Source organism: Phoca vitulina, unplaced genomic scaffold, assembly GCF_004348235.1.
Source record: "Phoca vitulina isolate PV1807 unplaced genomic scaffold, GSC_HSeal_1.0 scaffold50, whole genome shotgun sequence".
Taxonomy (NCBI): Eukaryota; Metazoa; Chordata; class Mammalia; order Carnivora; family Phocidae; genus Phoca; species Phoca vitulina.
The window spans coordinates 3,334,185-3,359,180 of NW_022589753.1; the positions used below are offsets into that span (position 1 = coordinate 3,334,185).

Here is a 24,996-nt window from a genome sequence, read left to right on the forward strand (position 1 = left end):
CAGTGGAAAAGGACTCCAAGAAAGAAGGACTTGATTAAGGAGAGAAACCCAAACGCTTTCACTTTCCAAAACACCAGCAGATCTTTATCCCAGCTATGTCTCAGGGCTCTGAGATTTCTACCCAAATCTCTGCTAAGCTTAGCTGACTCTGCCCTTGTGACTTTGGGACTGAAGGAGGATGGAGAGATGGAGAGAGACGCCCTACAGGTGGGAGCCTCTCTGTGCCAAACTGGGGGTCTTGGCACTAGAATACCAGGGAAAAAGGGCAAGCAAGGATTCTACGCAATCGATACTCAAGGTCACAATGACTGAGTTTAAAACAAAATCAGAGATCCATTAACCGGATCACCTGAACATCGTAGTTTGTTACCACATCTTGTTTAAAATAACAAACAGTTCTTTAGCAGATGGAGAAGGTAGGAGAAGGGAACCTTCCTCCCTGTGCATTCACAGCTCCGTGAGATGCCGCTCAACACTGTCATTTGAGGAATTTATTGTCTGAATCTGAATCAGTAGCTTATTATTGGAAAGAGGAACAAATGCAATTTTAAGGTCTCTATTTCACGTGCATAAATAGAAATGGAATAATAATTATCGAATTTACAACTTCATGCTTATTTTCAAAGTGGGTATTTTTATTCCATGGTAGTCTACAGAAAATTTGATTAAGTTAGAATCGTTAATTCAGGATTCATAGATCAGATAAGCTAAACCATGTCGAATGTTTGTGGGAGAAAAAGAAGATGCAGGGTAGGCAGCCCTTCCATGGAGTAGTGCTAAGAGAGATAACATCGAGCAAGAAGGACAGTAAGCCGGCCTCCAGAGATCTGGAGAGGGGCTGGGGATGTGAGGAAATGGCTCTATTTTTACATTTCTTGCAGTTGAAAGAACTTGGTCTTTTTGTATATTAGAAACAGCCAAATTTTCAACATCCTCAAACACTGAAAAGTAACGGAGCAAGATGTCGGCTTCCCCTAAGGCCATCTTTCTCTCATTGGGGCTGAGCGGTGGTGGGCTTCGTCCGCAGGGCACGTCTCAGGTGAGTGTCACCTAGAAGGTGTCAAGGTTCCCTCTCCGTCCTGAGCATCTGCGATTGCAGACTCTAGTGGTCCTGTGTCCTAGGACGTGCACTAATACTTTGCAGCCACAAGGGGGCAGCTCCCCGATGCATGTAACCTGAGAGACGCAATGTAGGTGCAGGTGGTGGAAAAGGAAGGAAGGAGCGCTAATTACCCGGACTCGACAGCCTCACGTCCAGCTCTCAGGATTCTCTATCGCGACAAGCACATCATGAGTGCTGCTGAGGATGAATTTTGTCTCGAATCATCCATGATAGGCAAGGTTCCCGCCAACACCAGGCACTCGCTGAGTGTCATTTTTTCGGGATCCTTAGTGAAGGCAGCTTGAACACATTGTTCTCCATCTCTGCAGGGTTCACGGGAGACTTCTACTGGCCCAGGAATTGGTGAGTAGGACCTTAACTGAAAACGAGGTAGCATTACATTCACGACATTCTAAGAAGAGACCCCAACAATTAAGACCAGAGGGACCCCAAACCATGGCAGAACTGGTCCCGTCACACCCACCACCACCCCCAGCCCTCCCTCTGCCACTGTGGTCGTGGACGTGAGGGGTCCCGGGGCCGGGGCTCGGCTGCTTTCTGCTTGCCTCATTTGTAGCTGGAGCTGCCCTGCCCGTACCCCCCCGCCCCCGCCCCGCAACTGGTCAGGGATGGGAAGATTTCTTTCCATTTCGGGAAGTCGGTGGGTTGGATTTTTCTAGGGAATGGAGTCCCTGGTAATGGGTGGGGGTGACTGCAAACCTGGGGGCCTGGAGCCCCATCCCAGCAACACTTGGACCGCGGTCGGGCTGACCGGGCCCACGCGCAGCTAAGGAGACGGGCGCAGTGGCGGACAGCAGGGCCTCGAGAGGGTGCAGGAAAAGTGCCCAATGCTGCCTCCATCCTGCGGGCCAGGAGACAGAGCTTCCCCTGCCGGTCAAGTCAATGTCAAAGAAGGGGCGTGGTGGGCTGAGCCTCCTTGCTGCTCCCGAGAGAGCTGCTGTGCGGGGAGGTGCAGACAGGCCCAGAGTGTGACGTCTGGACGCCTTCTGAATGGGGCGAACCAACCTCGGTGGAAGTGTGGAAGGCGGTCACGGAAACACGGGACACGGCCACACGTGCGCTGGAGAGCGAGCAAAAGCAGCTGGAAACGGAGGGCGGGGGGCGGAGCAGGAAGCAGGCAGGTGGGGGGACAGGGCGGAGAACAAGCCGTGAGCGGCGGCGTCTACACAGTGAGCATGTGGGCGTTCACTGTACAAGCCTTTCAACTTCTCTGGAGGTTTGAAAATTTTCATAACATGATGCTGGCGGGAAAAAAATCGGAAAAGTGAATTTGACTCCAGCACTGAAAAACCCAAGTTATTATTACGTGTACTCTGAGCCTAGTGTCTCCTAGTGTGCATCTAACACATGTACCCCAATTCCTGACAAGTGTAAGAGCTGAAGGGTAGACCTCCCGTGGGAATAAAACAACTCCTCACTTGTCTGTCCTGATTTGCCCTAAGGGACCGAGACGTTCTCGTCTGCCCCACATCGCTGCTGTGGGGGCCACACGGGCCGAGGAGAAAATGTGGTCCGTATGTTTTAGTATTTTGTCAGCCACCAAGGGCTGCCCGGAACATTTCCTTGGAGAAACTTTAGTCTCTTGCCCCTATTTGTTCAACTAGTAGTTGTAGGTGAGCAAATGGGGGCGGGGGGAGGGAGAACACTGCAAGTATAACAGATTGGAGTGTTTCTCGCTTTTTGCAAGTATATTTTATACTAATTATACTGATAGTGGAAGCACCGAGCTCTTTTTTCAGTTATTTGTGTATGTGAATGTTTTTATGCTTTTTCAGGGAAGAAAGGAGATAAGGAGCGGAAGAGAGAAATTTGAGGCTACTTAGTGTATCTTCTCACGTCAAAACTGTCCTGAGCAGGGGGCAAAATACATACTTCTTTTAATTAGAACATCTTCAGCTGAACCTGGTAGATCATTCTTCTCATTATTGTATAAGACCTACAAGGATAAAGCATTTCATTCTAGTAGTTAGAAAAGTGAGCAACACGGGACCAAAGCACAGTCCCTTCCCTTACTGTACGAGGGCGGGTGTCTGGTGAATTGCCAAGGGTCTCATTCAGAGACTTTCATACTATAGGGGAGGTAAAATTTGACCTTTACTGTCATAGGAGAGGGAACATAATTTTACTTCTACCCTTCTAGGTTCTCGACTGAGACCTCCTGTAAGAAAAGACAGATTCACAGGAGAAAAACAAACAGAAGTTTAGTGACACGTGTGCTCCCTGAACATGTGGGAGACACCCCAGAAGACCAAGGAGCTCCCTGAAATGGTTCATGCTGCCTCCTTAAATACCACCTCCAGCTAAAGACAGAAGATGTTCATTTGTTTTATTTCTTAAATTCCACATAAGGGAATGGAAGTAAAAATAAGATGAAAATTGAGAGGGAGGTGAACCATAAGGGACGCTGAGCTCTAGGGAACAAACTGAGGGTTGCTGGAGGGGAGGTGGGTAGGGGGATGGGGCCACTGGAGGATGGGCACAAAGGAGGGCATGTGATGGAGTGAGCACTGGGTATTACATGCAACTGATGAATCACTGGATTCTACCCCGTGAGGTTACCAGGGAAAGCACAATAAATGGGTACGGCTGTTTTGCAGATTTAAGTCCATGCCTTAATGAGATAAGAGTCGATAAGCATTTCTAGGATCCTCTTCCTCTTCCTGGTACAGAGAGGGAGACACGCCCCAACACATGGGGATCTCCCCTGTGCATCTCTTACACTCCACTTTCAGAGCTTTTCCTGTGGCTGTGCTGTCCCTTAAAAATATTTTGGGGTGGCAAACTGCTCCGCTGCACCCTCTTTGGGTCCTTTTTGGCTGGTGCTGAGAATTAAGTCGATGTAAGACAGATCAACAGGAGAAAAAAAGCAGACTGACTGTGGAATCCCAGTTCTGCAAGATGCGGGGGCCTTGAGAAGGAATGAGGGCCCGGAGAAATGGTGGGAGTCACTGGCTTTGCTAATAGGTTGAACAAGGAGAGGCAGTTGTAGAAAACGTCCTCGGCTATGTGGGGAGACCAAGGAAGACAAGAGCCTTTTAACAAAATCTGTGCAGAATTCTTCTCAGTCACCACTTCTCATCCCCGACGGTAAGAATGTCTCTTTCTTTCTGGCACCGGGAGGACGTCTCTCCTACAGGAATTTCATCTCCTGCTTTGAAGAGAAAGAAGAAAGGTAAGAGTGTTTTTCTTCGACTTGCTGTTTTTCAAGTGCCTTTAACTCAAGGTAGGCAATGTGCCAGGCGGCAGATTTTGGGGCGACGCGTTGGGAACTCCTTCACCTGCAGCAGGTGCCAAGGCGGGGCTCGCCACAGGAGGAGCTGGGCCACGGAACCGTGCCAGCTGACTGGCATCACAAGTGAGATGTGCATTGGCTTTCTCTAAAATATCATTTGAGCTGGGACAGTTCTATTCGTGACTACCCCATTTTTTTAAAATTCCACATATGTTTCCCAGTGTTATCACAGTTAATTCCTTCAATAGCAAATTGCTGAGGACAGGGATATTTGGATCCTATTGTTTGAAGCACGGTCTCTAGGAAGATTTTTACAAATTAATGATCTATGTTCTTCCACTGACCATTATTCTGTGCTTGATATAGTTGTTGTATGATGTTAATCAAACAAGGAGACCTTTAGACTGAGGTGGTTTTAGGTTAGGTCGAGAGGTTTCATTGCCACTTCATGGCTAATAGAACAGCAACATCCAAGAATAACCTACCATTTTATGTACAAATTTATGATTTAAAACCCCAACATGGTTAATTTTCCAACTACCAGGAAGTTTATTTTTAAACCTGCTGATAAAAAGACCACAGGCCCATATGGGGTGACTTTGCCCAGCCAGCCACAGAACCCAGCCTTATTTGGAGCTTGGGCTGTCCCAGAGTGGGATCTTCAACCAGGCGGTCAGGAGTCACCTGATCAGCACTAGGGAGGCCATTTGCCTGATAAGACCCCGGCCACTGGCCCCCGAAAGGAAAGTGAGCTTGCAATCACCCAGCCACCTTCTCGTCTAGTACAACTTCCTGGTGCCCACTCCCTTCTGCCTATAGAAGTCCTTCCTTTTGCACACTCCTCGGAGCTCCTTTCCACCTGCTGGCTGGGATGCGGCCCGACTCACGCATCATTAAATAAAGCCAATGAGATCTATAAAATTTTCTCAGTGAAATTTTGCTTTTTAATGCCCCCGGAATTATGTTTTAAACCACCACTATTTGGTAGACTCAAAAGAATGCCCCTTCTTCTCAGAAGGGAGTTTAGAAAAAGGAGCAAGGGGCCTTTGCGAATGTTCACGGCTCCAGGTGCACTCCTGGAGAGCGCCGGCGCTCAGTCCAGGAGGGGCCTGTTGGCGCGTGAGCTCCTATCATGTCACTTTACTGTTAGTGAATTTCCGTCCTGCCTCCCTAACTGTTGGACACCTTTGGGGGAAACAAGAGGAACAGGGACTCGGGAAAACACCCGTGGTGCTTCTCAGATGCACCTCGTCATGTTGGCAGGTGCGTTGCTGAGTGTTAAGAAAGGACACAGAGCAGAGTCCCCTGCCCAGCGGATCTGTGAGATGACCAGGCAGAGATGAGACCAACTCAGGAAGAGAACTGCACGAAAAGCAAAACAAAACCATGCCCAAAAAACCCAGGCAACATCTCCTACTGTTTAATTGACCTCAAGAGAGGAAAAATCCAGCTTCACAAAAACTTAGACGTGTTTCATTTTATTATGTACAAAACCAAGCATACAATAATTTAACAGCAAATAGCAAACATGCTCGATCGGGTCAGGCCGTGTGAAATGGACCTCAGTACACAGACATAAATAAACCATAAATACTGGTTCTCTGTTACCTTGAAACACAATACCGTCTAGAGTTTTCTATTTTTAACTACTTAAGTAAGTGAGCATAAAGAGGAAAAAGACAGTATTTAGATCACGGAAGGTGGAGATTGTTCCGTCTTTCAGTAAACTAGCCTACTGGCTTAAGAACCAGGACAAGCCTTCCTCCTTTCAGCCCGTAGCTGCTGTGAGACCAGAGATCTTTGTCGACACAGGCACCCACCCTGCCCTGCTGGTCAGTTACGAACCTTCAGCCAGTGTGGTCGTTAAGGAGTTGAGAAATAGTCTCAACCTAAAGAACTGTAGCTAATACTGATAGGTTTTTGCAGTTTGTTCTTGTATGTTTTTACAACTTTTTCCATTAACTGATTCTAAACCTTCAGTAGCCCTTAACTTTCTCTACACCTTTTTTTTTAAACCTTGGATTATTTTAGTTGGTTTAAACACAACATGTATGTCAACAACTCCCACAAATGAGAGGCACTTCTCTGAAGACAATGACGTGTCCCCAGACTAGCAAGACATGGGTGCTGTCTGCGGGAAAGCGGTGGGATTCTTGTCTGCAGCATTTAGAACAGGAGGCTGTCAGGGGTGGGGATCGGAAACCGTGGGAATGAAATTGTGCTTATGTTCTCTAGTGAGCCCCTGCTGTTCATCAGGAGCTCTGATCCAATCTCAAGAATCCTGGTTAAAATAAACCGTCAACCTGAGGCAAAGTCACTTTTTCAGGCTTTTCAAACTGTCGTAACATGTGGCATTATAACTGTTCCCCAAATTAGGCAACCGACTTCAATTCAGAGAGCAAGGAACAAATGTGGCATCCGAGGCACCGCCTCTCCATTTCCTAATCAGGATGGTCTTTGGCTCAGACGTCCACAAGGCAAAGTGAACACGGGGCCTTCGCCCAGCAGGGCCTCCAAGAGGACCCACACACAGCATTCCTGGAGAAGGCAGCAGCTCACCGAAACCCCTTAGTGTTAATAATGGGAGTATGTGTATGTACATGATGCGCTTACGGAGATTTATCAGCCCTGAAATGTTCTAAAGAGCTGCGTAAACATGGTAGCTGAGAAAGCATCATGAATGAGGGGTAGTGCCGGCTAGGTACAAAGGACTAGTCCCCCTGAGCTCACAAGGAGGAGTGCAGGCAAAGGGCACAGGGGACGCCACGCAGCAACCACAGAAGGGTGAAGTCAGAGCAGTGCTAGGGTTTCAAACTGCAGTGCATATACTGAGTAGAAAAGTTACAATGTAACTGAGAACTGGGGAAGTAAGGCCCACTAGATGTGCGTCTTCCCCCGCATAATAAAGGTACAAGATCTTCGTGTAACAGCATGCTGTCTCCCATAGGGGGGGTGTGAAAGGTAAAGAACATAAGACAGAATCTGTGAAGATCTAAAAGTCAAGTCGTGGGAGAAAAGAAAACGGCCCTAAAAATCTGTATATGTTGTTTCATATTAGTAAAGTCAGATTTTAAAACGGGATCTTAACATTTAACTTGTGCGCATTATTTCATTTACAAATGTCTCTGGTCGTTATCCTACTAACTGAAGGGCTTTGGATGACATGGGCTGTTCGGGGGAGTCTGCGAGCTAGTACACACTTCCAAAGGAAAAGTGCCAAGTTCTTAATTTGCCCTAAAGGTGAAAAAATAGAAACATGTGTGGATGAAAACAAATACTCATTTAAAGAGATAAAATCGGCCACAGTCATTAAAACATACCGTACATCCAGTGGTCAACCAAAGGTTTTAAAGATACTTACAGTATCAGCAGAAACCTCACAGCGTTACTAGAGGCACACACAGACCTGGCTTAGTGGCAGTTAAATAAGAAGGATCTAGAAGAGCGGGGGAGCCAGGGGACCTGGGAAGGATGTTAAGAAGACAGTCCCCGCTCCATCTGGAAATGTGTCCTCACCCCTCTGCCCTGAAGCAAGGTGATAAAGTCCTGCTCTTGCAAAGTAAAACAGATTACGTCGGCTACAGACAGCAGGACCCAGGTCCCAAGTCAGGATGGGATGCATGTGGTGGTCACAGTGCTTTCACGTCTATCCGTGGTGGCAGGCCTTCCCTGTACACACTCCACACGGTGGCTTTACCGCACACCTTTTCCAGAAGGCATACCTATGCCAGAAACACTTGGGGGCCAAATGTTCCACTTTGGGTTCCTACCAGGCAGGAACGGTCCTGCTGAGACCCACGGACTCACACCTGGACCAAGTCTGGGCACCGCTCTAACCTCGGGGTAGAGAACACAAAGGTGCACTTCACCACCACCTCTGAGTTTAAAATGCCTTAAAAAAAAAAAAAAAAAAAGACCCAAAACTATGAAAGTATTAGATTCCATTGTCTGGAAAGAACAAGCAGCTCAGTGTTCATGACTTTGCTCCTAGGAGAGGCTCCTGAGCCTGTGGAAGGGCTGGAGCCTTTCCTGGGCCTGAAGCAGACAGAACTTCTGTTCGGACAGTTTAGGAGGAGGACACCAAGAACCCTATTTCAAACGTTTCAGAGTCTACACAGTTGAAAGCGGTATGCACTACTTTCTACCTGTAGGTGCGTGGCGAGTGGGGAGCTGGACGGCGCCGCGGACCGGGGTGCGGGGCTGGCTGCTACGTCCAGTTTACACCTGTCACCCCCGTCGTTGTATGTCGTTATATGGCGCATACCTGGTTAAGTGTTATCTAAAGGGCTCTCATTTGCTTAAGATGGTCAACACAAAGAAAGGCTCATTGAAAGCCACCTTTCTTTGGAAAGAAGCCCAGTGTGGCTGGGGTGAGGTGGGGTTGCCCCCACGGGACCCCTCGACGACTCACATGTGGGTCATCAGAAATTCACAGTATGCTAACTTTCGGAAGAACTCTGACGTTTAGCTATCGGCAGGGCTTTGCAGTGCATCATTTCGGTTCTTACTTGAATTTGCATGTGCTTTGCTTTACTCCATTGGCTTTGGGTTTCTTCTCGCTGGATGTGGTGGCGTGGGCGCACCTGCTCGCACCGCCCTTCTTCTGCAGGCCCGCGTGTGCCTGCGGCCTGGGGGGCCCACCGGGGTCGGCGGAGTCCCGAGCGGTCACCCCCTGCGTGGGAGCTCCAGGGCCACCGCCATCACGGCAGGGCAGGTCCCAGCGCTGGAGTCTGGGGCTCTTACTCGCTTTCCTTCTCTGCTCCTCGGCCGTCACGTCGAGGGCTGGCTTCCGAGAACTCGGCCTGCTGCCCCGTCGCACGTGGAGGGTTTTGGGGGCCGTGTCAAACGCGTAATAGGAGGGCCTGGCTTCCTCGCGGGGTAGCTCCTTCCTCCGGGAAGCGCCGGAAGCGCCCAATTTGCAAGCCCCCTCCTGGGGAGGCCTGGCGGGAGCACTGGCCCCTGGCTTGCTTCTGCCGGGGCTTTTCAGAGTCCCAGACGCGGACAAGCCGGGGGCGGTGGGAGGCCTGGCTTTGGCGCCCTTCCCCTTCTCGCCCTGGACCGTCTGTATCTGCAGCCACTCGAGCTGGACCAGCCTGTCGATGTACCTGGCCAGCAGCCCTGCGGCGCCGCTCCGAGCTGCGGGCCTGGGCTCAGCGCCGGGCGGCACGGCCAGGTCCCGGAGGTCCCGGGCGCTGAACGGGGCGGGCAGGAAGTCCGCATATTGGTAGGCGGGCTGCGCGCTGCCCTGCGGCTCCGCGTCGGGGTCCGGACCCGGGTCCGCGGCGTCGATCTCCTCCGCGCGCAGGTGCAGCTCCGGGGGCGCGCGCGAGGACGGCGGCACGGGCACTCGCTCCGAGTCCGACAGGTCGCTGGCGCTGTCCTCGTCCTCGCCCGCACCCTCCTTCAGGATTTTCATGCAGGGCAGGTCCAGAAACAGCTCATTCCCCGAGGCGCCCCGCCGCCGGGGGCCCAGTGGGCTCCTTTCGGGTTTTCCTTCTGGGGAACCGCTTTCCTGGAGTCCATGCGCAGGAGGCTGGGAGGACACGTGGGGCACTTGGAACTGACTCTGCCTTTTTCCTGAAGGGTTTTTTGAACGTTGTACTTTATTCCAAGATGGGCCAGCATTCATATTGCTGTGAGAAATAAAACTGTAATTCTTAGTTCATAGGACACAGAGGTCTGGCTGTGATTAAACAGACTCCTCGGGCTGCAGTCGGCGCTGTCCCCGGGAGGGGCAACGGGCCACAGCGGGCTCTAGTCGAGAAACACTTATCAGTATCCTTTTTATAAAAAAAGGAAACAATCGTAGGACGCAGGTGCCAAAAGGAGATGCATGGATTCTGTTTCATATCAAATAGTATCATTTTAAGAAAAATACTGACATTTCTTAAAGTGCTTATAATTTTAGACCAGTCATGTACACTTTAAAAAAAACAAACATCAGTTTGGAGAAAATCTGTTGTAAACTCTCAAATCTGTTCTGCTATTGATGAACGGTGTTTAATGACACTAGCGAGTAAAAGCTACAGCTTTCTTTTTCTTTTTTAAGATTTTATTTATTTATTTGACAGAGACACGAGAGAGGGAACACAAGCAGGGGGAGCGGGAGAGGGAGAGGGAGAAGCAGGCTTCCTGCGGAGCAGGGAGCCCTATGCGGGGCTTGATCCCAGGACTCTGGGATCATGACCTGAGCTGAAGACAGACGCTTAACCGACTGAGCAACCCAAGTGCCCCTACAGCTTTCTTTTTCAAGGCTGTTTTCCATGAAAAGAAAACAAGCTGTAAAATGCAAGTTTTATACAACTTAATCACCGATTGGTGGTGATTCTGAGCTGTCTAAAATCTTAATATCAAAAGAGTGTAGTACAGACAACCTATACCTCAAATCAAAAGCTTATTAAAGTATTTTCAAATAGGAAACACACTCAGGAAAACGGTTTAAAAGGAGAGATGCCTTAAAACAGAGAATGAATGAAAACATAAGATTACTGCTGTCTTGTGAATGGCGGAGAAATGGGAATAATGACTAGCAGAGCAACTGGGTTCCCCCAGGGGGACTTACTCTGAGGCAGGATCTCCTATCAGAGTTGAAAATACTGTCTTTTCTGTGTATTTACCCAAAGCATAGCATCTCACTAGGATTCATAATACTTCTCAGGAACATGGGTAGGGTAAAAGAAAATGAGTGGTCAACATGCTTTCTGGAAACCTCAGAGGTTCACTTGCCCAGTGGTTTCTACCACAGTAAGCAATCGTTTGAAAATATGTGATTTCTTAATAAATACGGAAGATGTTGAATCATGGTCAATAGCTAACACATGCTCAGTATATGTTGAAGAAATGGATAAAGGAATTGTCCTTATTTGGAACTCATAACCAATCAATCCTGTTATACTGTCAGTGCACATCAATAAAAGTGATGATCAGTAGCCTCTTTATAAAAAAAGGAAACAATCATAGAAGGGTGATTAAGGGGCTTACCCAAAATGATAGACTCTGCTAACAGTTAACAGTGGCAGAAGTATGACCTCTGGAATTTTTACTAACTCTTAATGTTTAAAACCACTTTGCCCACTCATTTCTCCTGGATAAAAAATATGTATTCATATTTTTTATCCACAGACATTATTTATTTCCAGCCACACATATTCAGCCTGGAAAACTAGTATAATGTGCCTTTTGCAAGACAAAGCAATTAAAATCATTTACCTGCTTTTCTGATGAGATTTCGTCACCCTATTCCCTTTCTTGAAAAAATCAGATGGCCGATCATCTTCTAGGGTTTGATGGACTGTCTAAAAAAACAGACATGGAGTAGTAAATACTGTGACAACAACAACAACAACAACAACATACACACACACACACACACACAAAACAGCAGAACAAATCTAGTAAGATTTTCCCTCAAAATTTACATCACCTTTTCTGTAGTGCTTGAAATATTCTTGCTCAATGTGTTGGCAGATGATGACAGCTGGGGAAGTGACTTCTTTATTCCTCTTATATTTGGAAAGGACTCCTCACCCCCGGAACTGGAAGCAACAGAACACTGTGGGTAAGTATGGATTGCAAAGTGTTCTGCCACCAGTACTGAGCTTTCTTTCACTGGTTTGTTTTGAAATATTTGCATAGTATTGAAATGTTGGGGGGGGCTGGTACTGACTTCTGTTTACAGTTTCATCTTTTCTGCTTGTTTTTCACAGTGGATATTAGATACAAAATCACACTGCTATAAATGTTGCCAATGGAATGAATCCTTCTCTCTCTCCTTACACACACACACACACACACCACACACCACACACAGAGCCTCCTCGGAAATAACACCTTCAGGAAATGTGTGGGGCTAATTAATAATTAAGGTCGGGTATTACTCCAATCTCCCATGTCCACTCATTCATTCATTCATTCATTCATTCATTCAACAAGTAATTGCAAGAGAACCTTCAAGATGGCCAGGATTATGCACATATCCCCACTCTCATGGAACGAGCACTCTATTGGGGAAGCTCCCCTTTAATTCTCCTGCCTTCAGGATCACATCAATTATTTAAAGATCGTCAGTATAGTAATACAAATCATATAATGTTATGTCTGTGAAATTCTGTTGACTCATATCAAGAATGCTGCTTTCCCTGATTTTGAGTGGGTGGCCTACTAAAAGGGCCCTGATTGGAAAGTGAATACTTTCTTCCATAATATCCCCTACCTTTGTAAAATAGACAAGAGGTAGGATAGAAGACTTTTTTCTTCCTGAAACTCTGCTGTATTACTTTTCATAAGCGTGTATGCCTTTTTAGCCAGAGTACACAGGCTCTCACAATAAATGACTTATACCCCAGGCTGGATTTATTTTAGGTGTAGAAAAGGTTCTTTGCCAACCCCCCTCAATAGTTTGGTTTTCCTTCTGCTTTGTCCCTCTGGACGGTAAAAAGGAACCCTCCAAGATGCCTGGCCCCAAGCTGCTGTCTGGAAAGTGCGTTTCCACCTTTCCCACTTCATTTCACTTGCCATGCTTTACACTGTAAGCAGTGGGCTTACTTGCCCATTTTGTGGGCAAGTCACAGAGTGAAATAGGCAAAGAATGCTTGCAGGGTCCTAAGATGCAGAAAGCAAGCTCGCGGTTTCCCTGATGGTTCAGGCCTGCAGCGGAACAAAGCTAAAGGTCTGGGATTCTGGCTACAAAAATGCTTCCCCAGCGCCAGCGGCCGATTAAGGGCAGTGGCATAATTCATCACAGGGCATTAACTCCGGTTCCCACATCTTCCTCTCGGGCCAGGCGCCAGGAGACGGACAGCGGCAGCACCGCCCCCTCCCCACCCTCCAGGGAACTGGCTGGCGGTCCGCGGCAAAGCATTGTGGGTAACGTGCGGTCAGGACGCCAGCCGTCTACGCAGCGAGGCTCCCGCGGTCTGGCCGGGGCTTCAGGTTGCAGTGCAGACGTCCAAAGAGCTGGCTAGCCTACAGGCTTCAAATTCGCCAGGGGACCAGCTTCGGGAAAGGCCAATTTTGCGCACCCGCTCCCCCCCCGGCCCAGTAACCCAGAAGTCCAAGGGCCCGCAGCATGCATTCTCCTCGTCCTCCGCTGGTGCGGACACAGACGCACGATCGATAGGCGCAGGGACCCGGCAGATGCAGACAGGAATTGATCAGACCTGGTCGGCGATCGCCGAGGCCACGTGACGAGGCCGCCCGCCAGCCTTCCCGGCGCCGGGCGGGGAGGCCGGGCTGCGGCGCGCTGCGGCAGGGCAGGGGCGGCGGCGGCGGCGGGCTCCCCGGCTGTGCCCGGCCGGCGGGGACGGCGCGCGGCGGCGTCACGAGGGGCGGGGCGCAGGCTCGCGGGGAAGTTGCTCCCCGACAAGTTGCAGCCCTGTAAGTAACGCAGCGGGCGGGGAAGGTGGGAGGGGCGGTCCGCCGGCGCAGCCTTCCCCCAAGAAGCTCGGAGGAAGCCGAGGGGAGGCGCCACCCTGCGCTGCCGGGGGTCCCGGAGGAACCTGCCCCCGAGAGAGCACTCAGCTCTAGGCAGACCATCTCCTTTCTCGCTGCCAGAAGCGGAAGACCTGCGCCAGGACTCGGGGCGCGGTGGCGGACGGGGGGGCGCGCAGCCGGCTCCGGAGGCTCCCTGCAGGCTGCGGTTTCGGCGGACGCCAGGCAGTTCTGAACACCGCGGGGACCCCGAGGTAGGGAACGCCGGGTCCGGAGAACGCCTCTCGGTCCCGCCTCCCAGTCGCCCGACGACCGGCCGGGCCATGTCCGGAGGCTGGGGCTCGGCGGCCCTGCCCCCAGCGCCGGGGTCCCGGAAGCCCGGCCCGCGGAGCCTCAGCTCCCTCTCAGACCTGGACGGCGGCGCCGCCCGGGAGCCGCGGCCCTGCAGGCCCCCCGGGAGCCCGGGCCGCGCGCCACCTCCACCGCCGGAGCCGTCAGGCTGCGACCCCGGCCTTCGGCCCATCATCCTGCGGCGGGCGCGCTCGCTGCCCAGCTCGCCCGAGCGCCGCCAGAAGGGCGGGGGCGCGCCCGGAGCCGCTTGCCGGCCAGGCTGCAGTCGGCAGCTCCGCGTGCGCTTCGCCGACGCGCTGGGCCTGGAGCTGGCGCAGGTCAAGGTGTTCAACGCGGGCGACGACCCGTCGGTGCCGCTGCACGTGCTGTCGCGCCTTGCCATCAACGCGGACCTGTGCTGCAGCAGCCAGGACCTGGAGTTCACCCTGCGGTGCCTGGTGCCCGACTTCCTGCCGCCCGTCGAGGCCGCCGACTTCGGCGAGCGCCTGGGGCGGCAGCTCGTCTGTTTGGAGCGCGTCACCTGCTCGGACCTGGGCATCAGCGGCACGGTGCGCGTGAGCAACGTGGCCTTCGAGAAGCAGGTGGCGGTGCGCTACACCTTCTCAGACTGGCGGAGCGCGCATGAGGCGGCGGCCCGGTGGCGCGGGCCCGCGGGCTCCGAGGGCACGGAGGACGTCTTCGCCTTCGGCTTCCCGGTGCCGCCCTTCCTGCTGGCGCTGGGCTCGCGCGTGCACTTCGCGCTGCGCTACCGAGTGGCGGGCGCCGAGTACTGGGACAACAACCATGGCCGAGACTACAGCCTCACGTGCCGCAACCACGCGCTGCACATGCCTCGCGGGGAGTGCGAGGAGAGCTGGATCCACTTCATCTGAAGGCGGCCGCAGTGTCCCCTAGCTGGGCTCTCCGGTCCGGGCGGTTACTGTTTCGCACACCCCACCCCCCGCCTGAGTCTTCTGACTTCACTTCCCGCTTCAAGTCCCTGGGCGGTGACCCTTCCCATTCTCTACTGGAAATGTCTGTGTCACCGGCTCTACAAAGTAGCCTCAGGTGGCCGGGAGGCCAAGTTGTGTAATGCGCTGGGGGAGGGTGCGGGGTGGGTGGATGCCCAGCCGTGTCCGCCCCTCTGGAGAGGGCCCAGGCAGGCTGGGTTGGTTGGTTGGTTGGTTGGTTGGTTGGTTGGTTGATTTTTTGGAAAGGCCTGCATCCTCCTACTAGGAAAGCCTGTGGCTTTTGCATGTGTCCTGATTGGGTCTCTGTAAACGTAGCCGTTATTTATCATTGTGATGTTGGAACATTTTACCCTTATTGGATGCCTTCTCAGGAACATTCTGGATTTAACAAGCTAAAAAATAAGTCCTGTGTGTTTTGTGCCCATTGTAAACAGAGTGTACGGTGTGACTCCCATCATGGTCCCTTAAGGCATTTCTGCCCTGGGACAAGGAAAACCTGAGACTAGGTTTGCTTGCCAATGTCTGTAGACTTCTAACAGTGGGAAACTATTAATAGGCAAGAAATTTATGCCTCATCAGTCATCACACAGCCATTCCTGGGAGTTCAGGCTGCCCTGGTTAGGCCATGTGTCTTCTACATCAACAGCCAAGGAAGGGGGGAAAAGCTTGACTTTGAAAACTAGCAAAAAAGTCCCTTCTCTTGCAGTCTCTCCTCTCACTTCCTGTGTTCCGCTTCTTGTCTTTGATAATTATGGATCTGCATGTTATCAGGCCATTCTGTTTAGGTTTGAGACTACCTAAACATTTTAAGAAATTCTGCCTTAAGTTATTTCCATTTTCAGGCAACTCTCTAGAAAAATTTCAGGCAACAGTGCCCTTTGCAATACCTTTTTGATGACTAAGGTGACTCTTTTTATGTCTGCTTAAGTGTCAGAAAATTCCAGCGGCCATCCTTAAGAAGTCAGGTTATCAAGTGGAACTGGCAGGGGTTTTCATCAATAGCTGGAGCCCTGGAGGAAAAATCACCAATACTTACACTTTTTAATCATTTTAAATTGTATTTATATATTCCCAGTTTTATCAGCTACCTGCCAACTTTATTCTTTGTGCCTTCAGACAGGAGAGTTTCTAACATTGTCTGGACTTCCCCCCCCCCCCCAGTTTTAAAAATGTTAAATGCTTTTCCTTTTTGTTGTTTGTTTTTTAACTCCAACCAAGAAGTCAAGGCCTTTGTCCCCTGCTGAATGCCAGGATGACTTAAAACTCCCAGCAAGGCACTGATGATTTCTTTTGGTGCTGAGTGGTGGTCTCTCTGACAGCAGGTGCTAACACTGAGGTGTGAAAACCCAGCCATGATGAACAAGGCCTCCAACTTGTGAAGTTTGGTTCTGATGCAGTTGAAGCCAGTGTCATTAATTTGTGATAGCTGTCACCAGTGAATTAACTCTAAATTTTTGAATACTTATTGACATTTGTCAAATCACTATGTAAAAGATGTGTTTTGCCTTTTAACCAATTTATTTTTATAATTGCAACTTCTGTGTTTCTAAAATTGCGAGAAGAGGGATCGCTTTCTTTGGTACCTTTTGATAATTACACTGAATTTTGATTTAAAGTGTTGTAATTCAATTGAACAACCTTTGGCTATTAACACTGTGCACTACATTGACATGCAAGAGAGACAAAAGCCTGGTTCCATTTCCTGCTGTTTAATTAACAGTCCAATTAGGTCAGCAAGCCTGTGAGAGCCGTGGTTGTTGTGTCCTTGGCCCCAGCCCAGAGCGCACGACAATTGTCCAGAGCATTCAGGTATAAGAGTTAGAGCCGCCAAATGTATTGTTGTGTAAAGGCATGTAAAGAATCTTATCCATGTGAAAGTCACTTGTCAAAAAGGTTCTGGTCATGGAATATACCGTAAATGTTTTATCTTCGATATTAAGAGAACCTCAACGTGCCTTTAAAAAAATCAACATTTAAAAATTTAAAAACTTAAATATACCTGCCTAGTTGATAAAGAAGTTGATAAAGTTCAGCTTAAGGAGAATTTTCAGATCCTAAAATAGTTATATTGCTTAGATGTTAATATTTTGCAGTGGATTGTGCAATTGTGGGGTTGTCTCCCCAAACATATTTTAAGGTCATTTAAGATGATTTCGCTCAAGCCTAAATATTAAAGTATGTGCATAAATTGTTATCTGAGGTGTGTTTTTCTTGTGGTCTAATTATAGAAACAAGACTTTGGAAACTTCTTGTTTAAATCATTTCATACATAAGTCTTATTCTTCCTAAAACACGATCAAATTTAATGCCTTGCCAAAAAAAAGGAAAATTGTAGGATTGCACCTCAGCTTCAGCAGCACAGTCGTGTATGTCCTTGAGAAACTGAAATGCAATCTTTTAGGCCAGAACAGTGTTAACCTCTGATGAAAGCTCTAAGGGAGTGTAGGGTATGGGATAGTGATTCTTTCAATGCTTACTGAATCCTGTGTGTGGAGTAATGAGTGGGTATGTGCCTCCCCCTGATTATGTCCCTTACCCAGGACAAAGCCTTGCACTTATCGGAAGGAAACTAACATTTTTTGTGCACTCATTCTTATTGGCTTGCCCCCAGTGATAGGTACTGCAAGCAGTTGATTTCATTGAACTCTGAAAATTACCTGGCAGATAATATCCCTGCTTTCTTAGCTGACGAGAATGAAGCTCAGAGAGGTTTAAGTAATTCTTCTAAAGACCCACAGCTGGTAAGCAGCGCAGTCAAGCTTTCAAACCTAGACCAAAGTCCACCTGCTCTGCTCTGTGAGAGGATGTGCTTGTTAAATTTAATGGGAAATCCGATAATGATTGATTGATAAGGTTTTCCATCTGACACCATACTCTAAAACCCTGTTTAAGAACAATTCAAATAAGAGGATCTGTTTTTATCTTCCATGTGGTAGTTTACTAAACAATCCCCATGCTTTCCAGATCCGTGACTCAACAAAAAGCATTCTTATCATTTTTCTTCTCTACTAAAAAGTGGCAAGATGAGAGATCAGTACTTTAAATTCTGAAGTGCTTGTCTGCTGTATCCGTTTCTGAATTGCTTCCTATTTTACCCAAGCATCCATTGAACTTATCATTTAAACTGATAATTTAAGTGGAAATGCTCTAAAAAGCCTCGGATAAAGTGTTGATGTGTGTGCTCAGTACCACACCTACATGGCCTCAGCCTAACGTCCCCCAGGAGTCTGAGGTTAGGCTAATGAGGGCAACAGATCCCCGGCACCAAGTGCTTCTAGGGATCGGGGTGGGGGCGTGGCGTCGGGGGCGTGGCTCCGGGTGGGCGTGGCCGGTGCCGCAGGTGGCCGTCCCAGTAAGTTGGGCCGCAGTGGGCGGGGCGCGGGGCTCAGGGGGGACCCGCCTGGCCTCGCTAGGCCATCCTCTGTGGCCGCAGCGTGGGCTCCCTCAGGGGGAGTCGGGCCCTCACACCGTCGCAGGTTCGGCAGGTGTCCCCAGGTCCCCGCGACCCCGTCCAGCCGTCGCCATCCAGGCTGTTTGTGGGCAGCCCAGAGGTCTCCCCGGGGCCCGCCCGCGCCCTCCTGCCCTACTGGCCGGCGTCCTGCAGACAGGCAAGTGGGGCGCCCGGGCGCGTCCGCACCGCGGGAGGGCAGTGCGGGGCCAGGCAGGGACGCCGGCGCCTCCTCTGGGGCGGGGGCGGGGGCCGGGGCAGGCGTCGCGGCCGCAGCGCGGCAGTCCCCCTACCCGGCCCGGCCCCGAGCCGCGCCCACCGCGACGCCCCTGGCTTCGGCCTCTGGCGACCCCTGCATCGCCGACGGGCACGAGGGGCGGAGCCTGGACTGCGGGCTGCGCTGATTGGACGCGATTCCGAACGCACGCGGCGCTGATTGGGCGGGCTCTTCCCGCCCACCGTCGGCCGCCTGAAGAGCCGCGGCGGTCGCAGAGGCCAGAGACGCGACTCGAGGCGGCGGCCGTGGCGGCGGCTCCCGGGCCCGGACGGGGAGGCTTCCTCCAGCCGCAGGTAGAGCCGGGCGCCGGGACGGGCCTCCCTGACAGCGGGGCTGCGTGGAGGGGGGCCGTGACGCCGGGCCGGTCTCCAGCAGCGGCGGGTGGGCGAGCGGCCGGACGGCCAGCCTCCCGACGGTTGAGGCGGAGCCGTTGTGGAAACGGCTGGGGCGGCGCGGCGGCGGGACTGAGGGGACGACTCCGGCCGGGTGGGCAGGGCGGGCCTCGCGCCGGTCGCGCGGCAGGCAGGGGCCGGGGACGCGGGTGGGGCGGGGCGGCGGGCGCGAGCGGCGGGCCGCGGGCTGTGGGCCGCGTAGTTCGGACACGTCGGCCGGGCGGCCGCCGCAGGTGTGGCGGGTCCAGGCCCCGCCCCCGCCGTCCGCGGTTGGCTGGGGCGGCGGGCGGGGCGGGGCTTGCGGCGCTTGCACTTGCGGCGGCCGCGGGATCTCCGCTCGCTGAGCGCGGAGCCGGCCCTGCCTGCCGCACCGCAGCCTTCGTTCCTGAGCGCCGCCGCGCGGGGCTCCTGATAAAGTGGATGCGTGTGCCGGACTCCGCGGCGAGGCCATCACCGCGGGTCCTTTCTAGTGAGGAGGGAGGCCGGTGTTTCTCCCTGGTCCTCGTCCCGGATCCAGGTTAGCCTCCTGTCCGCGTTTGTAGACCTGAGCGGTCGGTGCGGTGCTGGAGCGCGGACCTTGTACTGATCCACTGGGCTTTGGGGGGAAGGTGTGCGCCTCCTGCTTCTCAGGTTGTCGGGTCGTTGTCAAAGCTCTAATCCTTGTATTTGCCTGCATATATACGCATTCATACCCTCACATTGAATATAATTTAATTGTATTCAAAATGTACTCATTTGAGTATATTTTCATCAAAAGCATGAAATAGTGTAAAAAAGATTTTAGCCCAGGGTTCAAAGCCTGCTTAGACCGAAGCACAGCCCCACAGGCCTCTTGCGTAAGTCTGAATCTGTGCTGCGTTTCTTAGGTCATCTCCTGTCCCTCGTTCTGTTGCATCGCGCTTCTTAAGGATGCTTTAGCCTGTTCACGCTTGGTGTAGATGAGTGTGTGGCTTTTGGTTCCTTCTAGAGTCATCCGTAACCTCTCAGTTGGAAATGTTTGACCTGTCCAGTGAAGGGTGCTGAGTTTTTGGTTCTGTCGAAGCTAGTATGTAGTCAGCCTTGAGAGGGAGGGGGGACTCCCTGAATGGTTTATTTTCCTTACTTTCAAGTCTGCCTGTGTAGATACTAATCAGTTTTCCTTTTCCTTGGCCGACTTTTTGCAGGAAGGTAGTCTGGGAACTAAACCATTCTCGTTAGCATTTTTGTGTCTCTTGGCCATAAGTAATTCTGTGCTGTATTTCATGTCTTCGTAAATTACCTGTTAAATTCAAATTCATATTGTTGTAGTTGTGAAGACAGAAAAGTGTAATGAAGTGGGCCTGCCTGTCCCCGCAGTTGCTGGCCCTAGGAAAAGAGTACACATTGATGTCCCTAAAATATATTTTAAGTATTTAAATTTTTAATCAAGTTTTCAAATTGTGAAATAAAATGTTCTAGTCTTTTACAAACATACCTTCATTACAACAAAGTAGACCAATATGTGTAAAGCTATTTTCATGACTGAATGCTGGAAAAATATCAAAGATAACTGAATTCACTTATTATGGATGTTTGATGATTGGTGAATTTTGAATAATAAAATATTTACCTATAAAATCAGAAATTAGTATATAGTCCATAATTTTATTTTCATTTTAGATAAATTAACAAATATGTTACAATCAAGACTTACTTTTGTGTTCTATAGACAGTATGATTTAAGCATTGAAACAATATGTAATTGTATTCAAAAATACTGATTTGAGTACATTTTCATTAAAAAACATGAAATAATATAACAAATTTTTTTTTTTTTAGGGGTGCTTGGGTGGCTCAGTTAAGTGTCCTTGATCTCAGCTCAGCTCTTAATCTCAGGGTCATGAGTTCAAGCCCTGAATTGGACTCCACAATGGATGTGGAGCCTAGTTTAAAAGAATTTTTTTTCCTTTAAAATGTTTTGAAATATTAAAATCTCTTAAGATTAAGATAAAATATGAATTATTAATGAACATTTATCTTAAAATTATTTAATACTGAAGCTATTTTTAATAATTAAACTTATTAAATGTTTTTATAAACATACTTAGTCACCATCCTAATGTTTACTTGTCCTCTGCCATTGTAGAATCCATATTGTGTCCGTGCAGTTTATGTCTAGATTTACATGTGCACAAATTAATAGTATGAATGGCTTAGAACTACAGAATGTTCCTCAGTCACCACGTGCAACTGTTGCAAATACTGTGTACTAAGTTGCTAGTACTTCCAGAGCCACAGGCTGGAATGCAAAGAAAAGCAGGAAAATGGACATTTGGCACGATTAGGAAGCAGTTGTTCATTATGCAAGAAGCAACTGTATTTTTGCTCTGCTAGAGGAAGGATTTGGCAGTGAATTAATGTATTTTCTCATACCTGACCACTTAGGTTTCTCAAATTCTACCTCCATTCTAAAGCATAGAGAAGAATGTCAGTATTGGCACAACCTACAACCTTCTCAGCATTGTTTTGGCCTCCTCTTCCCCTTAAACTTTTTCTTTAAAAGATTTATTTAGGGATGCCTAGGTGGCTCAGTCAGTTCAGCGACTGCTTTTGGCTCAGGTCATGATCCCAGGGTCCTGGAATCGAGTCCCGCATTGGGCTCCTTGCTTGGCAGGGAGCCTGCTTCTCCCTCTGCCTACTGCTCCCCCTGCTTGTGCTCTCTTGCTCTCTCTCTGGCAAATTAATAAATAAAATCTATTTTAAAAATTAAAAAAAATAAGATCTATTAAAAAATAAATAAAAATAAAATAAATTTAATAAATTAAAATTTAATAAATTAAATAAAAATTTAATAAATTAAATAAAAATAAATATTTATTTATTCCAGAGAGAGAATGAGCTCTGGGGGGGCGGGCAGCTCGGGCAGAGGGAGAGAATCTCCAACCCAACTCCCTGCTGAGCATGGAGAGCCCTAAGAGGGGCTCAGTAGCACGACCCATGCGATCATGACCTGAGCTGAAACCAAGAGCCAGATGCCCAACTGACTGAGCCACCCAGGCACCCCAACTTTTTTTTAATAGAAGTTTTCTAACATATACAAAATAAACAGAATAGTGTAATTAACTGAAGTCCCCTTCTTACAAAGGCATAGTCAAGGAAAATGTTTCTCTGGGGCCTGAAGGTTTGAGTTATAAGAATGAATGTATGTGTTCATGTTTAAAGGACTTGCTGGGCCAGTTGTGGATTCTGAGTGAATAAAGATTCCTGTGTGCTCCTTAATAAAATTGTGTGTGTGTGTAGGAGAGAGACAGTGATGTACAAAAATTACTATTTTTATGCTTTGTGCTTTCCATGTCTTAAATCCTTCTGTATTGCAAAGTCATAGAGATATCCTGCTGTATTCCCTTCTAGTAATTTTTAAACATTTACTTATTACATTGGGTAAATAATGAATCTATAGTTTATTTTTGTGAATGTGGGAAATAGAGGTATAATTTTTTTTCATATGGTGAGTCAATTTTCCTAATACCATTTATCAACTAGTTTACCTTTTTCCCTCTGATTTATAAAGTCTTACATATACATGAACTTACAATATATGTTTGGGTGTGCATTTGGACTCTTCTGTTTTATTGATCCATTTACTTCCTATTCTTAACACTTTTTTTTTTTTTTAGTAATTGTGACTTTGTAAAATGTCTTAATATCAAATAGGATGATTATTCCCCTTTTTACTTTATTTTTAAAAATTTTAAATTCCAGTATAATTAATGTGTGTTATATTAGTTTCAGGTATACAATTTAGGGACTCAACAGTTCTGTACATTACTCAGTGCTCATCACAATAAGTGTAATCTTAATTCCTTTCACCTATTTCAACCATCCCCCTACACTCCTTCCCTCTGGTAACCAACAGTTCTCTATATTTAAGAGTCTGGTTTTCATTTTTTTCTTTTTTTCTTTGTTTATTTCTTAAATTCCACATATGATTGAAATCAGATGGTATTTGTCATTCTCTGACTGACTTATTTCACTTAGCATTATACTCTATGGTCTATCCATGTTGTGCAAATGGCAAGATTTCATTCTTTTTTATGGCTGAGTAATATTTCATTGTGTAGCTACACCACATCTTCTGTGTCATTCATTTATTGATGGACACATGACTGTTTCCATAATTTGGCTACCGTAAATATTGTTGCATTAAACATAGGGGTGCATATATCTTTTCAAATTTGTGTTTTTGTATTCTTTGGGTAAATAAACAGCAGTGGAATTACTGGATCATATGGTAGTTCTATTTTTATTTTTTTGTGGAACGTCTATACTGTTTTCCAGAGTGGCTGCACCAGTGTGCATTCTCACGAACATTGCACAAAGGTTCCTTTTTCTCCACATCATCGCCAACAATTGTTTCTTTTTTTTTTTTCTTTTTAAGATTTTATTTATTTATTTGCCAGAGAGAGAGAAAGCACAAGTAGGGGAAGCATCAGGCAGAGGGAGAGGGAGAAGCAGGCTCCCCGCTCAGCAGGGAGCCTGATGCAGGACTCGATCCCAGGACCCTTGGGCCATGACCCGAGCCGAAGGCAGACGCCCGAGGACTGAGCCACCCAGGTGCCCCAACAATTGTTTCTTGTGTTGTTGATTTTCACCATTCGAACAGGTGTGAGGTGATATCTCATTGTTGTTTTGATTTGTATTTCCCTGATGATGAGTGATGGTGAGCATCATTTCATATGCCTGTTGGCCATCTGTATGTCTTCTTTGTAGAAATGTCTGTCTTTTGTTCATTTTTTTAATTGTATTTTTTAAATTATATTTTTAGTTGTATTTTTTTTTTTTGGTATTGAGTTGTATAAGTTCTTTATGTATTTTGAACACAACCCCTTATCATATATCATTTGCAAATATCTTCTGCCATTCAATAGGTTGATTGTTTTCTTTGCTGTGCAGACTTTTTATTTTGATGTAGTCCCAATAGTTTTTTTGATTTTGTTTTCTATGCCTTAGGAGACCTATCTAGAAAAATGTTGCTATGGCTGATGTCAGAGAAATTACTGCCTGTTCTCTCTTTTAGAATCTTTATGGTTTCAGGTTTTACATGTAGTTCTTTAATCCATTTTGAATTTTTGTGTATAGTGTAGGAACGTGGTCCAGTTTCATTGTTTTGCATGTGGCTGTCCAGTTTTCCCAGCACCATTTGTTGAAGAGACTGACTTTTTCCCGTTGTATGGTCTTGTCTCCTTTGTCATAGATTAATTGACCATATAATTAATCATGGATTTATTTCTGTGATTTCTGTGCTGTTCTGTTGATCTATGTGTCTATTTTTGTGCAAGTACATACAGTTTTGATTACTACAGCTTTGTGTATATATCTTGAAATCTGGGATTGTGATACTTCAAGTTTTGTTCTTTTTCAAGATTGATTTGGCTATTCTGGGTCTTTGTGGTTCAATCAAATTTTAGGATTATTTGTTCTAGTTCTGTGAAGAGTGCTGTTGGTATTTTGACAGGAATTGTATTAAATCTATAGATGGCTTTGGGTAGTATGGACATTTTAACAATATTTGTTCTCCTGGTTCCAATAGCATTCCATTTATTTGTGTCATCTTCAGTTTCTTTCATCAGTGTTTTATAGTTTTCAGAGTACAGGTCTTTCACTTCCTTGGTTAAGTTTATTCCTAGGGATTTTATTATTTTTGGTGCAAATGTAAATGGAATTGTTTTCTTAATTTCTCTTTCTGCCACTTCATTATTAGTGTATAGAAATGCAACAGATTTCTGTATGTTGATTTTGTGACCTTACTGAATTCATTTATCAGTTCTGGTAGTAT

The 24,996-nt window shown here is 48.0% G+C and overlaps 4 protein-coding genes across 8 annotated transcripts in view; 2 read left to right on the forward strand and 2 right to left on the reverse strand.

The window, feature by feature from the left end:
- Positions 1-560: 560 nt before the first annotated feature.
- On the reverse strand, positions 561-13,606 carry FAM217B (family with sequence similarity 217 member B). 5 transcript variants are annotated; one of them, XM_032387731.1, is made up of 5 exons: positions 13,514-13,606; positions 11,779-11,890; positions 11,565-11,650; positions 8,864-9,988; positions 561-4,271 (listed from the first exon to the last, which is right to left on the reverse strand). In XM_032387731.1, the coding sequence occupies exons 4-5, from the start codon at positions 9,982-9,984 to the stop codon at positions 4,265-4,267; spliced, it is 1,128 nt and encodes a 375-aa protein (XP_032243622.1). In that variant the 5' UTR covers positions 9,985-9,988; positions 11,565-11,650; positions 11,779-11,890; positions 13,514-13,606; the 3' UTR covers positions 561-4,264. The 5 variants fall into 5 exon arrangements, 3 of the variants coding, with proteins under 3 accessions (XP_032243622.1, XP_032243621.1, XP_032243623.1); XM_032387730.1 differs by having other exon boundaries at positions 561-4,274; XR_004297443.1 differs by lacking the exon at positions 8,864-9,988.
- Positions 13,607-13,753: 147 nt separating this feature from the next.
- PPP1R3D (protein phosphatase 1 regulatory subunit 3D) lies at positions 13,754-17,275 on the forward strand. The gene has a single exon (XM_032387608.1). It carries the CDS (start codon positions 14,108-14,110, stop codon positions 15,005-15,007), a length of 900 nt encoding a protein of 299 aa, XP_032243499.1. The 5' UTR covers positions 13,754-14,107; the 3' UTR covers positions 15,008-17,275.
- Positions 17,276-18,822: 1,547 nt separating this feature from the next.
- Positions 18,823-19,653, reverse strand: LOC116621668 (proline-rich protein 2-like). Its single transcript, XM_032387573.1, has one exon. The coding sequence runs from the start codon at positions 19,651-19,653 to the stop codon at positions 18,823-18,825; it is 831 nt and encodes a 276-aa protein (XP_032243464.1).
- Positions 19,016-24,996, forward strand: part of SYCP2 (synaptonemal complex protein 2) — an 81,088-nt gene continuing 75,107 nt past the window's right edge. Inside the window, 1 exon segment of the mRNA XM_032387645.1 lies at positions 19,016-19,103. The gene's annotated coding sequence lies outside the window, so the exon portion shown is untranslated.

Excerpts from the sequence above, each read along its gene's own strand:
- FAM217B (XM_032387730.1), bottom strand. The coding sequence starts at position 9,984 with ATGAATGCTGGCCCATCTTGGAATAAAGTACAACGTTCAAAAAACCCT.
- PPP1R3D (XM_032387608.1), top strand. The coding sequence starts at position 14,108 with ATGTCCGGAGGCTGGGGCTCGGCGGCCCTGCCCCCAGCGCCGGGGTCC.
- LOC116621668 (XM_032387573.1), bottom strand. The coding sequence starts at position 19,653 with ATGGCCTCGCCGCGGAGTCCGGCACACGCATCCACTTTATCAGGAGCC.